Source organism: Periplaneta americana, chromosome 13 (genome assembly GCF_040183065.1).
Source record: "Periplaneta americana isolate PAMFEO1 chromosome 13, P.americana_PAMFEO1_priV1, whole genome shotgun sequence".
NCBI classification, from domain to species: domain Eukaryota; kingdom Metazoa; phylum Arthropoda; class Insecta; order Blattodea; family Blattidae; genus Periplaneta; species Periplaneta americana.
This window is the reverse complement of record NC_091129.1, coordinates 2,567,724-2,582,524: the sequence shown is the minus strand read 5'-3', so window position 1 is coordinate 2,582,524 and position 14,801 is coordinate 2,567,724. Positions and strand designations below refer to the sequence as shown.

Sequence of the window (14,801 nt, the reverse complement as noted above, 5' to 3'; positions counted from 1 at the left end):
TGGCTCGTGATAGGAACGGTTTGGTTGTGAGATGATAATTGCGCATGCGTGAATCTGGTCAATAAAAACCTAAACTAACTAAACTTACCTTCGTACAGGAACACCATTTTATTTTTACTAAAATTTCTAATATTAACCTGGCTATACCTTTGGATCAAGGATTGAGAACCGGAAACACCGTTTGCTACCCCCTTCCACGACTGGAGTTCGATGACACTGGCGTAATATACAAACAAATCACTTTACTAGGTATAGGAGGGAAGAAAAGTAGTTTATCCATTTACGTAAACTAGGAAATATCGCGATTTTGAGTTAGATCATTTTCATTAGTCTTTTGTTTAATCAAAATACTGTACAGTATTAACAATGAGTGTTTTTACTCACGAACTGCGCTTTCCATGCAGACGTATTCATTATGCAGTGTATATTATACTGTCTACAGCACATTAGCGTACAATATAGAGAATGAAGTTAAATTGAAAAATAATCATAATATGGATATTTAAACACATTTTTGAAAATGGTGGCCGTTCATTTCGATACAGGCTTCAGTTCTAATGTGCATATTATAGCATTATAGCCTATTGTACGTAATTCCAATTACCAGGTTCGTACTTCGTATCAGTAACTCATGTTGAAATAATTCTGTACCTACTCTATAAAAGAGTACCTTACGTATTGTAAATTCAATCTTCACTTCTGCCCGATCCGAAAAGATAAAATTACTCAGACATGCTATCTACTGTCCGTCCAAGTGGTTATGTCGTAGAAAGGAAGGAAATCACGTGACAGTTAGTTACTTAACGAGGCCTTTTTATTTAAGTTATTTTAAACAATTCTATGGGTATATTACGTAGACGTCCAATTCCTAACAGAAATTAATGTTCTCAGAAAAGAGCTAAGACAGCCCAGCCACTAGCATTTACAGAGAGGCGAATAGAAGCAGGTGGGGGAAACCGGGATGCGACTTAGGCAAATGATGTGCGAAAATGATGCAATATTGAAAGCTCTTTCGTCACTGGAAAACGCGAACATATTTTGGAACTTACTGTTTACTATGACCATAAGGCTATTATGACTGTATATGCGGTCTTGGATCTGTGTGGAGGACGGTTGAACTTCATTAGTAGAAGGGGTGGGAGTGAAGTACTACTAGGTTCAAAAAGTTCCCGGAATTTTACTACCATTTTTCGTATTAATATATAACAAGGGATATTATACATTTGTTTTGTTGGTAACATTCATGATGTCATTTCCTTAAAGTTTGTTGATAATGGCAATTATTGGTTTTGAGTTGTAGGCAATTGTTTATCATAGTGTTTCGTTTGTTCGTCGCATTTTGTAATTATGTCCACAGAGCAAAGTACAAACATCAAGTTCTGTGTTTTGCTGGGGACATGATCAGTATGGCTGATGAAGATGGTGATTTCTTAAACAAAATGAAACTGGTGCTACTTGTACGACCCAGTCCCTAAACGACAGTCATCTGAGTGGAAATCGAAAACATCTCCTCGGAAGCAAAAATTTCCTAGGCACACTTCCAAAGGCAAAGTTATTTTAAATGTTATGTTTTATTTAACGACGCTCGCAACTGCAGAGGTTATATCAGCGTCGCCGGATGTGCCGGAATTTTGTCCCGCAGGAGTTCTTTTTCATGCCAGTAAATCTACTGACATGAGGCTGTCGCATTTAAGCACACTTAAAGCAAAGTTATGTTGGAAGTTTTCTTCGACTCTCAGGGTCTCATGCACCATGAGTTCATTCCAGAAGGTCGTACTGTAACGAAAGAATTGTACGTAGAAACCCTCCGTCGCCTCTGGGACGCAGTGAGAAGGAAACGTCCAGAAAAGTGGGTAGAAAACAACTGGTTCCTTATGCATGACAATGCACCTGCTCATCGCGCAATTATTGTAAAGAATTTTCTTGCCAGGCACAACATAACTGCTTTGGATCACCCACCATACTCTCCTGATCTCTCACCACCTGATTACTTTCTGTTTCCCCGTCTGAAAAGTCATCTGAAAGGACGGAGATTCAATGCTGAAGAGGTTATCGCAAACGCGACGAGAGCACTAAGACGGGTTTCACAAAATGGCTTCCAGGCCTGCTTCCAGGAACTCTACACGCGTTGGCAAAAGTGTGTTGTTGCGGAAGGCAACTATTTTGAAGGAAATGCTGTAGAATAGTGTTTAAGGTACGTTGTTTCTATGATGCTAGCAAATTCCGGGAACTTTTTGAACCTAGTATGTATATTCAAGAACTCAGGTACAATAAAAATTGAAGTAAAAATAAAATTATGTCCCTGTATATGCAAGATGTGTAAGAGGAGAAGAAAGAAAATAAGAAAAATAACAGTATCTAATGCTAACCTCAGTATATTTGAAAATATTGAAAAGAACAACATATTTTTAATGAGAATATATTTCAAAATACTTTTAATCCTAAAGACAGTATAGACCTATTTAAAATATTAAAAAGCCTTATAATTGTCCATGTATCTAATTGACAGGTACTAATATATGCATCTGCTCATCAAACCATACCTAACCTTGTCGCTAGCAGTTAAAGACGTTGTAGTTGTGCTAACAGTGGTGCTATCTGTCAGTAATGTTCCGAACGAAGGGGGTAGAGAGAGAGTTTTAAGAGAGTCAAAAAAAGTCCAATGTGATATTTGGTAAATTGGGATATCTTATGCGAAGTTTTACCGCTAGATGGCAGGAGCGTTCCATGCGGCGCAACATGTTGTAGGGCTATGTTATGTTATATGCTACAGTTGATTACGTTTTCCCGCTTGTTGGTTTCCTGTGCGTGTCAAAATGATATTTACAACTAGCCGTACCCGTGCGCTCCGCTGCACCTGATAGAAATAAATATAAAGTAATTACATAATTAAAATAGGACGTTTGATCCAGGGAATAACTTTTACAACAGCGCAAGACAATCTGCTTCGCTCATTACCCATTTTTTTTTTTTTGCATTGCATTTATTGCATATATATTTTATGTATTTTAACACGATTCAATTGATCATAGTTAACATTTGAATTATAAAATAATGAGTTGCTAAGCTAACGTACTATTACTGCATACTAAATCAATACACTCTCGCTGTTCGTTAATTCTCTGAGATAAAAATGAATGTATACATAAATATTATTTTAGGAAATACATGAAACGAATGTACAGAATAGCGTATCAAGTTTTCTGTGCATAAGAAGCTATTTTAATCTTACCTGTCCTCAATTCACTCAGACATTATTGTAATAACATTATAGCATTATGTCCATCTAGAGAAACTACACTTTCCAATGGTGAAATAATAATTAATTATACAAATCGGTTAATTTAGCTTCCGATATTACTTCATACAAACACAGAAACATTGTCTGTAGGTTAAGTTTAATAGCTTTCGATTGTTGCTGTCCAAGGCCCCTTTTTCGATTGTTATTGTCCAAGGCCCCTTATAGACGAAGTCATTTGTTATTTCATTGCACCGTCTTAGATGGCGTTATTTTAATTTTAAAACTCATTTATCTCATTAAATATCAGTCCTATCAAAATTTTGTAAAGAATAAAACTTATCGGAAATCATTTTTAAAGAAAGTTTTGCTATGTAACATTTTTCACAAAAATCAATAATAAGCGAGATATTTCGATTTATTTAATTCAGGCCCCCTTATAACCCCCTTTTAAATAAAGTATTTTGAATGCCATATAGCCTAAAATCTAAGTTACAACGAACTTAATTTATATTCCAATTTTAATATAAGTCGGTTCATCCATTATCGCGTGAAAAGGTAACAAACATACAGACAGACATACAAATAAAAATTTCAAAAAAGCGATTTTCGGTTTCAGGGTGGTTAATTATATATGTTAGGACCAATTATTTTTGGAAAATCGAAAATTACAAGAAAAATTTCGGCTACAGATTTATTATTAGTATAGATTAGTTTGTATAACCTAGTATAATTTAATATACTAATTCAATATTTTCTTACCTCATAATTTAATTTAATGTACAATAAATAATAACGTAAACCTGTATAATATTGAGCGATTCCTCGAGATGGGTGGGGAAATCTGCAGTATGCAGAATATAGATACGAGTAAATTGAATGTTCGTGAACCTAAACGAGAACTCTGAGAACGAGGTGCACGAATAAAAAAAATAGGAAATATGTCGAAGGTGAATATTGCCCTCTTTAATCATTAATATTTAAGAACCGAACGCTAAAAACAGGATAAGCAGCCACCAATGTGGTTTTCTTTTTATAAGGAAGAGACTATCGATATATGAATTCCTTGTATTTTTTTCTGTAGTTGCAGAAAGATCAAATGCAATTTTTAATAGGATGATATAATATGATCGCAGTAGTGTCACGATTAGTCGTGCGTTTTGTAGGTTAAGGACATGCAGTCTTGAATATTGTGTGGGATGATTTTGAAATTTTGAAGTTAAAACATGATTTTAATAATTAGGGTACAGTACATTAAAAACATTATTCACGAAATGGATTTCACTACGGATCATCCTGGATAATAAACATCCCAGTTTATCGAGAGTTTACTGCAGGCGTAAACTTCGGAGACTCCTACAACTACTGCATATAATCTAAGCTAGCATAGCTCGCTGTCGAGGTTGCATATGCTTTTATTAATTTTTCTTTTTCCTCTTCCAAAATGAAACTGTAGTCAACAATTCCTTACTTGAAGTACCGGTAGTTACTTTTATTTAATACTTTCGAGGCGCAATTTAATTACTTAGCCTATATTTTTTTTTAATTTAAAGCATATATTCAGAATATTTCGGGACCTGATTGAAGACAAAAAGCTTTCCCTGGTTTTTACTTATAGGAACATAACAAAAATTTGCCATTTTTAGTTGGTTTTAAGAGTATTTAATATATTAATACACTAGTATATCCTCAATGTTTATATACCCAAAAACAAATGCACACGCAAAGCGCATCCCTCAAAGTACACGCGCGCTATCTGTTAGTGCTAGTTCAGGATATCCCTATTATACATCAAAAGTTGCTTAGTGTGATTCTTATAGCAAAGGTCATTTAGAAAATTCTAGATTCTTCAAAGGTACATCCAAGACCATACAGAATTTATAATCTAAAAACGTTGAAAATGAAAAATGAACAATTTTAGTAAAATGTTAATTAATTTTTTCGGGGATTCATGATTTTCCTTGACATGTAGGAGATGTTTTATTGTCTTATGGCCTCACCTGTGTATTGTGTGGATGAGTAATTGGAGTTTATGCAGAAGAGGAAGATGAAGCTGGAACAGAAGTGTAACCGAAGACGTTTCTACATCAAAAGTAGAAGCTGTAGATCAGAGATCATCTAGATCTTCTACACAAGGATTGACAGTGAGTATTTGGAAATTATGGGATGTTTTCTTTCAAGATATGTTCTTATATTAGATTATAGATGAATTACATATAGCATACTTTTTATAAGCCACCTCTGTCCTAAGTGAATCCACCATACAGTCCAGATCTTGCACCGTCTGTTTGGTCCTATGAAACAATTCCTGGCCGACCATCGCTTTGCGACCGATGCAGAAATGCAATTAACATTCCGAACGGACTTCTATGGACAGGGTTTACTGAAACTGGTACCACGATGGGAGAAATGTGTTGAGAAACTTGGCGTCTATGTAGAAAAATAACTAAGAAATGTGAGTTCATTTGTGTATTTGTTTAATTTTGTTTACATATTAAGCTTTTTTTTAATTATTGTGCGTTACTTTCAGATCCACCCTCGTATCATAAGCTTAGGTTTTGACAATTTTTTCAACCCTCCCCCCTCCAGAACCAAATTCTGGCTGCCCCACTGCTATAAAAGTTTACTTTCCAAGTCTGACTCCATATACGGCATTTGTTAATTGGCACAGAATGGATTACATTGAATTTTACAATTAACATTTAAAAAAATACATGCTTTTCATATAAACGAAAAATAATTTGTTCCATATTACTTTTGTTACCATCTAAATGATTCAGAATTATCGTGACTGAGAATTTAATTATAGTTAGTTACGTCATCTAGGAGCTTTTTATGAAGGTTATACTTTTCTCTCCATTGCTGAAAGAGTCTAGAAATGGTGTCTCTTGTTCCCCCACCCCAAAAAAGGCCAATCACGTCAGTATTATAAATTTTGTAAGAATTTTGAAAATAAAGGATAATAGATTCATAAATTTTCTTCTTTTCGGAGTCCACCTCGGTTGGTTCATGTGACGAAACCTCGAACCTCACAGGAGGATCTATAATAATTTCTGTTGTCCCCCACCCCCCATTGATCGCAATAATATTTATTCTGGTGTTTACTGCCATTCTCGGCCACATAGGACTGTCGTTCGAAGGGCGTTGGTAATCATAGTTCTTATAGCTACTATGTACTATGTATCACTACATAAAGATTTCCAAAGTCTACAGTTTAGAATTCTGCCTTTGGAAACATTTTCTAAAATTTAAAAGTATTATAGTGAAAAACTTTTTTAAAAATAATTATTATATTAAATGTTTCCGGGAATCGGGAAATTTTTCTGATAGGCGGGAAATTGATGAAAGCATGGAGGAAAAATTCCTGTATTGAATATGGCTACATTGTTATGGTGGGAGGGGCATGGTTGAAAATACAATAAGAAAGGCAGTAAGCGGTAAGTTTCGAAATGAAATTGTGGTCTGGAATGTGGTAAAATAATCCTCGTAGCTTTTTCTTTAGTTGTTTTTATGGAAATTGTTTCCATTGAAATATATCAATAAATTAAACATTAGGTGCGATACATGTTGTTTTATTAAGTAGTAAAACGAGTCTTCCCAACGAGATTATCTGACATAGCCTACCCACAACTGACCACTTTCTCTGCAAAGTGAACCAGTGTCGCATTGCCACATTCCTTTTGACCATAATTAAATTTTATATTGTCGATTGAAGGTTGAGTATGTTCGCGCCACTGTAAACGAAGTGTTCACAATTTTATTACTCCCAATATACATTTAACGGGTGTTCACTATAGATTCACGCATTGATTACTGGACAAAACGCACTTAAGTAGCAAAATGCAAAAATAATGAGTAGTGGTTCGAATGAGTCGCCATTCTTGACATGCTTTCCGCTTCATCCCACAGGTGGCGCCCGACTCGGAGTAGCAGGGACGGCAACATCGCAAACAAAATAGATTACATGTGTAGTATTATGTGAGAGGTTAGGTTATGTGTGTAGGCTAAGGCGCTGCGCTCGCCTGCCGAACCAGAGTTGCGTTCGGGCGTGGGTTCGGTTCCCGCTTGGGCTGATTACCTGGTTGGGTTTTTCCGAGGTTTCCTCCAACCGTAAGACGAATGTCAGGTAATCTACGGCGAATTCTCTCTCTCATCTCACCAAATATTATCTCGCTATCACCAATCCTATCGACGCTAAATAACCTAGTTCCTACTTGATAGAGCGTCGTTAAGTAGTCAAGTAAAAAAAAATGTGAAAGGTTTGGTTTATAATGTAAATATAATATATTATCACATCCCACTCACGTCATTCTTCACAGTTGGTGATATTGAAAATCCCATCATTCCCTTTCTCTTACATTAAGGAAATATGGCAGTCTTCTTTCAATCAATCACTCAATATTCCCATCATTCCTAGGTGGAACATAGGGCTCTCAGAAAGCTTCTCCATCTGACTCTATTCCTGGCCAACGCCTTAATCTCACTCCATTTCTTCCCCATCGTTTTTGCTTCTGTGAGAACAGTTCGTTTCCATGTTATCTTGGGTTTACCAATTCCTCTGCTGCCCTGCGGATTCCAATCCAATGCTTTCCTGGCGGGGTCATCTGGAGGTCGCCGAAGTGTATGTCCCAGCCATCCCCACTTCCTATGCCGAATTTCAAATTCAACTGGTTTTTGTTTAGGTTTTCGTTGGATATCTGGACCGGCCAGAATATTTTTAATATGTTTCTCAAACATCTATTAATAAAAACTTGTAGTTGTTTGGTAATAGTTTTAGTTATTTTTCCAGGTTTCACAGCCATATAAAAGCACGGATTTGACATTTGTGTTAAAAATTCTCAGTTTAGTATTTATTGTATAGGCAGCACTCTTCCATATAGGCTTTAGCAGCCCAAAGGCATATCTTGCCTTCTTTATTCTTACTCTCACATCGCTATCTGTACCACCATTCTGGGACACTATACTGCTTAGATATGAGAATTCCTTCACATTTTCAATTATGCCGCTGCTTTGAGTTAGAAGAGTAGGTCGATTGGTACCTATGCGCAATTCTTTGGTTTTATTAATACTGATTTGAAGACCCACCTTCTGAGCTTCCTTTTCCAATTGTTGCAGTTTGGCTTTCATATCTTTAAAGGAATGAGCTAAGAGGCAGATATCACCCGCATAGTCTAGATCTTCTAGTCTACCGGAGAGCCCCCAACGGATTCCTCTAGGGGAAACATTCACTCTTCTTAGCGTTGCATCTAAGACCAGGTTAAAGAGGAGCGGTATAACATGCAGCCTTGCCGACATGAATGACTTCTCCAATGTTATTCTTATGAATTACTCTGCAGCTGGCATTCAGATATAATTCTTTAATATGTTTATAAGTTTGATAGGAACTCTTCTTTCGTGTAGAGTCTGCCAGATGGCTGTGTGATTCAGAGTATCAAACGCTCTTACAAAGTCAATAAACACCAGGTACAAAGGTGAGCGGAATTCTAGTGACTGCTCAATGATAATTGTAAGTGTGTTGATTTGATCGACACATGCCCGGTGAGGTCTAAATCCTGCCTGCTCCTTTCGAATTGTTGGATCTAATATGTCATGGATACGCTGGTATATTATTATTGCTATTAGTTCATTAATTCTATTCAATAGTGTAATCCCGCGCCAGTTACTACAGTTGCTCAGATCACCTTTTTTAGGAATTTTGATGATTAATCCTTCTTTCCATTCAGTGGGGAAACTTTCCTCCTTCCATGCTTTTTGAATTAATGAAAGAATTATTTTTGCTATCTTATTTGGATAGGCCTTAAATATCTCTGGCGGAAGATTATCTGGTCCAGCTGACTTGCCATTTTTTAGTTTGGAGATAGCAGTCTTCTGTTACTTACGACGAATTTTGTATAGACGTAAGGTATGTGTGTATGTATTTGGGGTCAGCATAGCTCTCCTAGTGATCACATCCAATTTCCACTACTTCATACTATAAATCCTAGCGATTTTGAAGGTATTTTAGGAATGTTTTCTATGGCGCATACATATCGAACCTTTACCATTGTCTCTTTTCTCAGTATTTGTAGTATTAGACTTAGCTTAAACATAAATAACTACCATATCTATCCGTACCCACTAGTGACCAAAATGCATATTTACAAGGCATACCAAAGCCTGAACGCCTTCTGTCTATCTATGTAGCCGACATACCAAAAAGCTTACATGGAAGGCTTGCAAACCTGCCTTTCCACCGGCCACCACTTTCACAGCAACTTTCTAGCCTTATTCTAGTGAGAATTGACATTGTCGCTCAATTTGTCTTTTGTATACGGTACACATCATTCGACTAGAAGTGAAGAAGGCCTGTGTAAATACATCCTACCTTTCTTTTGTAACGCAATTGTGAAGAAATACTCAACTGTTTATTAAATCACTTCCAACTGTTCTGGCCCATCTTGGTATTCAGTTTATCACATTTTAAATCTTTTGTTCTCTTCCCTATGTTAAAATACACACGTAACTAAGCTGTATGTATGAGAGCCTGTCTTGAAATGTGAGAGTAAGTCTTAATTTATAGTCACAGTCTAGATGAAATATATACAGACGAGATTTGCAATATAGTCTACTAGTACAACACAAAGTTTTAGTATCAATTTCATGAAGCGTTATTGAATGTCATGAATTCACCTACAGAATAGAAGGCGTGAGAAATTAGGTACTTCTTTAATTTGGCCCTAAATAATCTTATGTTTTGAGTTTCATTTTTTTATCGATAGGGAGGCTATTAAAAATGTTGACTGCCATATGACGCACTCCTTTTTGATAGCATGATAGACTTGCCGATGGAGTATGAAAGTCATTTTTTGACGTGTATTTATGCTATGAACTGTTGAATTAGTTACAAAGTTTTCACGATTACATACGAGGAAGATTAATAATGAAAAGATATACTGACAAGCCATGGGCATTATTTGTAGTTTTTTTGAAAATAGTCCTAGATTTGGCACCTACTATTATTCTAATTACTCTTTTTTGTAGTAGAAATATACTGTTACTATCTGTGGAATTTCCCCAGAATATTATTCCAAAACTCATTATCGAGTGGAAGTATGCAAAGTATATTGTTTTTAAGGTATTGACATTTACTATCTTTTGCATAGATCTAATAGCAAAACAGGCTGAATTTAGTTTGGGAGTAATTTGTTTAATATGATTTTTCCAGTTTAACACATTATCGATTTTTAAGCCAAGAAATTTGGTTGTTGTTGTTTCTAATAGGGATCTGTTGTTAATTATTGCGCTAGAAATTTGCGAGGTTGAATTTGGACAGGATTTCTGTGTGTTGAAAAGCTAAATTCATTTCCGATATATTGTATAATTTTTCGTAGCTTGGAAAAACTTTTGAATGTGCTTGTTTGAAATAATTACCATTATCTTCTGTTGGACTCCTGACAGGGAACTAGAGATTTGTTTTCCATAGGAGCAAGGAGCTCTTTTTTATGTTAGTCTTGCCTTGTTAGTTTTTAGTTGTGGCCTGGTAGCTCCATAGTTCTCTGACCTTGGCACTATAAATAATTAAGAGTTGTGGTGTCTAGTTCAGAATTCTCATAACCTCGAGGATAGGGAGGGAACCAAAGCACTGCAGGGGATAGGGCATGTTAGAGCATGTGACGTCATGCAAATAGAACGAGATTACATGCAGCCTTTGACCCCGCAGTGCATTGGTGAACTTTATCATCACATTAACTAGAGACTGGTTTTATTTTCAGTCGTGCTTTGGAAGTTAACCACTTTTCAAATTAATCAAGATGCCACTTTCGATATTAGCTGTGTTTGATGACTTGATACGATGCTCCACATTGCTACCAGCAGCAAGTTGTGAATCAGGTAAGTGAAAACATTACAGTAGCCTAAGTCTGCATTTGATGATATGGCATATGATATTCCACAATGCTGCCTACCATCAGTAAGTTGTGAATGAGGAACCGGTCAACTAAAAGAAATAGTTTGGAAAAATTTGTGGTTTATAAATCTGAAATCATTTCCATTGGCCTATGTACACACACACACACACACGTACACAGCCAATTTATATTTTAGACTTAAGGGGAGAGGATGGTACTTTTTAAAACATTTTTCCTATTTGGTATAAAATATTAGTTTTTTGTATGTAGAGAGCTCATAGCTGTAGCAAATCAAATAAAAATGAACATTTAAAAAAATTATATGGGGGTCCAGATTTGAAAAAAATATACCCAATGCAGGATTTTACTAAAACCAATGTATCTAAACCATTTTTAAAGGTAGATTCATCCCGTTTTTTGCAATGTACTGGCAAAAGCATGCTCTACAAACTGTCTGTAACAGAATTTTGATATTAGTCCCTACGTTTGTAAAATAAACAATTAAAATTTAATAATACTTTTCTGAATTCCTTTCTTGCAAACAAATGGACGTAGTTTTAAAATGAAATCAATTAACAAAATTCTGTTACAGAGAAAAGTTTCCTAATAGTCTAAAGAATGTGTGTTCTAAATTTCATGCATGTATCTTTAATAGTTCAGAAATTATATCCATTTTTGTCTGGCAACATAGCAAAAAAATGAAGTTGCCGTAAGTTGATAAAAGGGGGCGAGTGATTTAAAAATCCATAGCGCAGGAAGCTTAAAAATGGCGTCTCAACATCCGATAAGGGCACAAATACCCACGAAATGTTATGCAATGCATTCCACACATATCAAAGAGTATTTAAAAAAAAATTTTTTTTTTTTTAAATTCAATTTACCGGAAACAACAATAAAAGGGGGCGAGTAATTTAAAAATCCATAACGCAGGAAGTTAAACAATGGCGTCTGAACATCTGATAAGGACACAAATACCCGCAAAATATTATGCTATGCATTCCACACATATCACAGAGTATTTTAAAGAATTTTTTTTTTAATATACTCATTTTTCATCAAAAAATACCATCCTCTCCTCTTAACTTGAAATTATTTGTAAATGAAAATTAGTTATTATGAAATGTGTCTGACTTGAAATGTTATCAATTTTACGTGAAAGGAAATCACTTTCATGTTATGATCTTCATAGATAAGATTGGATTTTCTCTATCTCTCCTCTCACAATTTTATTAATTCATTAACTCGATAATATTTGATCAGTGTTCGAGGGGTAACCACGTTTGTGTTAGATCCAAAGGTAATCCTTCATAAGAAGTAACCAAACGAAGCAAAAATTTTATGTAATTGTTACCTTCTGCGATATCTGTGCACTGGTAAACACGTGGTTTTGCCTACTACTTGTAAATACTTTCATCATAACGATGAAATTTTGTATGTGGAATGGCGAGGCCCTTAACTTGTCATAGATGTCACAGTGCCGAGAAACATAGATCATTTAGCTCGTCAGAGACTGTCCAGGGTACATCACAAGCAGTGAGTCCATGTTACACTCGATAATGAATTATAATGATGGTAATGGAGAATTGAGGAGCGTTTTTGCAAAAGTCGATAGATGCAGAAATCAAGATTTTACAGAAATTACACTAAGTGACAGAATCTATCGAGTTTTGAAAAAAACCTGGAAGGTTTGGTAGTCTCTACATACGGTATGAATCAAGTTTTGGTAAATCTGATTTCATAGATCGATTCCGGAGGTAGAAAATATACGATATCCATATGTAACTCACTTTCGAAAAATTCTGCATCTATCGACTTTTGCAAAAACTCTCCTCTTGTTGGAATGTCACAGGGAGACCAGGATTTGAACTGGTGGAGACATCAGTGTTCACTACATGACTATGGCAAAGACAATTTCATTTGTTCTAACACAAATAGTGAGAAAATAGGGCTTAAGTTTACTATTTTGTAGTCACTGATATAAGTCCCAGCTGTATCAAATTTTAGCCTTTTTTTAAATAATTTATTATAGATTGTAGTGCAGTGTTTGAGCTGATTTCTCTCTCCTTCTCTGTCTCTGCCTCTCTTATGTATGGAACAGCAATATTACTACATCGCAGTGATCTGCTATTGGTTCTTGCCATATGCAGATGGTTTGCATTTCAGTATACATCCCCTCATATTGCTATCGAATTACAACACACATTAAATGTACAAGTTAGTCTGCTGCTCGCAGAGTTACAGTGAGTAGAGGTGCATATTCGTTAATACTCTGTTCACAGTATATATTTTTCTGTGACTAGCTTTGCACAGAAAACTTTTAATTGCAGCAGATACAGTTCTGTTCTAAGTTGCATGTGTTAACTTTAGTAGTGAGACTGTTTCTCTCCAAAAAAATTAGATGATTCATTGATTTTTGTGTATTTCCTATTCTTTTACCATGGAATGTCATATTTTGGAAAGTAATTCAATCCATACCGGTATTTGTACTGTGTTGATACATAACAGAAGTTTCGTAGTTTTCATAGTGTTAGTTTTGTTTTAATTGGTGAATTCTGCTAGCATATGTTCTTATTAAACATGGGTCACATGTAAATGCTATATTTGAATATTGATTTTACTTCATATCTGATGTAACGTTTTTAAATCAACTTGGAAATTTGTACATATGTTGACATGTTTTTAAATCAACTTGGCAATTTGTACACATGTTGACATGTTTTTAAATCAACTTGGAAATTTGTACATATGTTGGCATGTTTTTAAATCAACTTGGAAATTTGTGCATATGTTGACATGTTTTTAAATCAACTTGGCAATTTGTACACATGTTGACATGTTTTTAAATCAACTTGGCAATTTGTACACATGTTGACATGTTTTTTAAATCAACTTGGCAATTTGTACACATGTTGACATGTTTTTAAATCAACTTGGCAATTTGTACACATGTTGACATGTTTTTAAATCAACTTGGCAATTTGTACACATGTTGACATGTTTTTAAATCAACTTGGCAATTTGTACACATGTTGACATGTTTTTAAATCAACTTGGCAATTTGTACACATGTTGACATGTTTTTAAATCAACTTGGAAATTTGTACATATGTTGACATGTTTTTAAATCAACTTGGAAATTTGTACATATGTTGACATGTTTTTAAATCAACTTGGAAATTTGTACATATGTTGACATCTGAGAAGTTATTTTCGTTCCCAACACTTGACAGTTTTTCTTATCTCACAATGAACTATGAATCGCCAAGCAAAACATCTTGATTATAAAACGTATTTTGTTATACAATAAGTAACTTGACAACATTTATGATACTGAAAAAGATTTTAAAGAAATGTCTTTTTTGACAGAATTTCTACAGGTCACAATAAACCAAGAAGAGTGCTGTAAAAAATGGTTAGACGCTGTTCACGAAATAGAGGAACTCAAGATTCGTTTGGGGAAGCAGGAAAAAAACATTTCGAATTTTGAAAAAAGATTACAACGAGCACAACACATGGTGGATACAGAACAACAGAGACGACGCAAGGCAGAAAAATATATCCGTGAATTGGTAAGTTATAAGTTTGAAGACTTGTCAACTTTCTGAGTACTTGGAGTTAGATAGTTTCTCTTCACTTCATGACTGGATCAAAATCAAACCCTTAACCATTCACAATGA

General features: G+C 35.1%; 1 protein-coding gene across 1 annotated transcript in view; it reads left to right on the top strand.

Annotated features, from left to right (window-relative positions):
* The first annotated feature begins 10,902 nt into the window (after positions 1-10,902).
* Positions 10,903-14,801, top strand: part of LOC138711682 (rac GTPase-activating protein 1-like) — a 41,113-nt gene continuing 37,214 nt past the window's right edge. The window contains exons 1-2 of the mRNA XM_069842811.1: positions 10,903-11,107; positions 14,491-14,693. Coding sequence (XP_069698912.1) covers positions 11,029-11,107; positions 14,491-14,693 — 282 coding nt within the window. The 5' untranslated portion in view covers positions 10,903-11,028. The remainder of the gene's footprint in view (positions 11,108-14,490; positions 14,694-14,801) is intronic.